Source organism: Hypanus sabinus, unplaced genomic scaffold, assembly GCF_030144855.1.
Source record: "Hypanus sabinus isolate sHypSab1 unplaced genomic scaffold, sHypSab1.hap1 scaffold_251, whole genome shotgun sequence".
Lineage (NCBI taxonomy): Eukaryota > Metazoa > Chordata > Chondrichthyes > Myliobatiformes > Dasyatidae > Hypanus > Hypanus sabinus.
Genome location: NW_026780634.1, coordinates 27,165 through 29,129, shown reverse-complemented (window position 1 = coordinate 29,129; position 1,965 = coordinate 27,165). Strand labels below are relative to the sequence as shown.

The following is a 1,965-nucleotide window of genomic DNA, read 5'->3' as shown; positions in this document are numbered from 1 at the left end:
GACTTCTTCAATCTGCAGAGAATTCAAGGGAAACCTCTTCACCCACAGAGTAGTGACTATTTGGAACACATCACCACAGGGAGAGTGACAGGTGAACAACAGGGGAGCATTTAAAAGGACTGACCTGGAACAGAATCACTGGCAGTGTCCAGCTAGCCCGAGTTGACTTTCCACTGTACACAAGGTGTGTTATAAATTCTCTAAGTACCAGAGACAGAGTTTAAAATAGAACTGATTTACTTGACTCAGATTCAGAGTATTAAACTCCAGTCCCATTAAAGGTGAATATGCAGCAGAAGAAACTCCTCCCATGCCCAGTGACCAGGGTGCAGAACTGGGAGTGGTGAGCAGCAGCAATAATTGCAGAGTTCAGCACCGACAGTCACTCCCGAAATTGCATTCAGCAACGGCGATGGACAAATATCCAGCATGCAGCTCATTGAAACTTTCTCCCCTGTGTGAAACCTGTAGTGTATCACAAGGTTTGATTACTGAGTGAATCTTTCCCCACATTCACAGCAGCTGAACAGTCACTCCCCTGTGTGAACTGAATGACACACATTTGGTGGAGATAGCTGAGAGAATCTCTTCTCAAAGTCTGAGCAGGTGAACGGCCTCTACCCAGTGTGAACTCGCTGGTGTCTCAGTAGATGAGATAACTGAGTGAATCCCTTCCCACATTCACCGCAGGTGAACGGCCTCTCCCCAGTGTGAACTGACTGATGTGTTAGTAGTTTGGATGACTGAGTGAATCCCTTCCCACATTCACTGCAGGTGAATGGCCACTCCCCAGTGTGAACTGACCGGTGTGCCAATAGGTTGGATGACCGTGTGAATCCCTTTCCACAGTATGCGCAGGTGAACGGCCTCTCCCCAGTGTGAACTGACCGGTGTGCCAATAGGTTGGATGACTGAGTGAATCTCTTCCCACAGTTTGTGCAAGTGAACGGCCTCTCCCCAGTGTGAACTGACTGGTGTCTTTGTAGTGTGGCTGACTGAGTGAATCCCTTCCCACAGTTTGAGCAGATGAATGGCTTCTCCCCAGTGTGAACTCGTTGGTGACTCTGTAGGTTGGATAACTGAGTGAATCCCTTCCCACATTCTGAGCAGGTAAACGGCCTCTCCCCAGTGTGAACAGACTGATGTGCCAGTAGTTCAGATGACTGAGTGAACCCTTTCCCACATTCTGAGCAGGTGAATGGTCGCTCCCCGGTGTGAACTCGCTGGTGTCTCTGTAGGCGGGATGACAGTGTGAATCCCTTCCCACAGTCTGAGCAGGTGAATGGCCGCTCCCTGGTGTGCACTCGCTGGTGAGCCATCAGGTCAGATGACCGAGTGAATCCATTCCCGACGTCGGACAAGGTGAACGGCCTCTCCCCTGTGTAAAATGACAGATGTGCCAGTTGGTCTGATGACCGAGTGAATCCCTCCCCACAGTCTGAGCAGGAAGGATGGTTGATTGAATTCCCGTAGACAAATTCCTTGTGGTTTTCAACCTGTAAAAAGATTTAAAAATCCATCAGTGGTTGAAGGACAACATTTGAGATCAGATCACCTGAGCTTCCAAGGTGTGATCTGACATCACACTGTCACAGTGAACTTCAACCCAAGTTGGACAGAGAAATCACCTTCTAACTGGGCACAGTGCTGGTATCTGGAATAATAGGTTTAGGCCGAGCCAGCATGGATTTACCAAGGGCAAATCATGCTTGACTAATCTGTTGGAGTTTTTTGAGGGTGTAACAAGGAAGTTAGACGATGGTAAGCCAGTGGATGTTGTATACCTAGATTTTCCGAAGGCATTCGATAAGGTGCCACATCGGAGATTGGTGAGTAAAATCAGAGCTCATGGCATTGGGGGCAGGGTTTCAACATGGATAGAAAACTGGTTGGCAGATAGAAAGCAAAGGGTAGCAGTGAATGGGTGTTTCTCGGACTGGCTGGAGGTGACTAGTGGGGTACCAC

General features: G+C 48.8%; 1 protein-coding gene across 1 annotated transcript; it reads right to left on the bottom strand.

Moving 5' to 3' along the window:
* Positions 1-204: 204 nt before the first annotated feature.
* LOC132388023 (zinc finger protein 239-like) lies at positions 205-1,055 on the bottom strand (the record flags this gene model as incomplete). The annotated part of the gene is made up of 1 exon (XM_059960364.1): positions 205-1,055. A coding segment is annotated over one exon (438 nt), but the record flags the coding sequence as incomplete, so codon positions are not given.
* Positions 1,056-1,965: the final 910 nt, after the last annotated feature.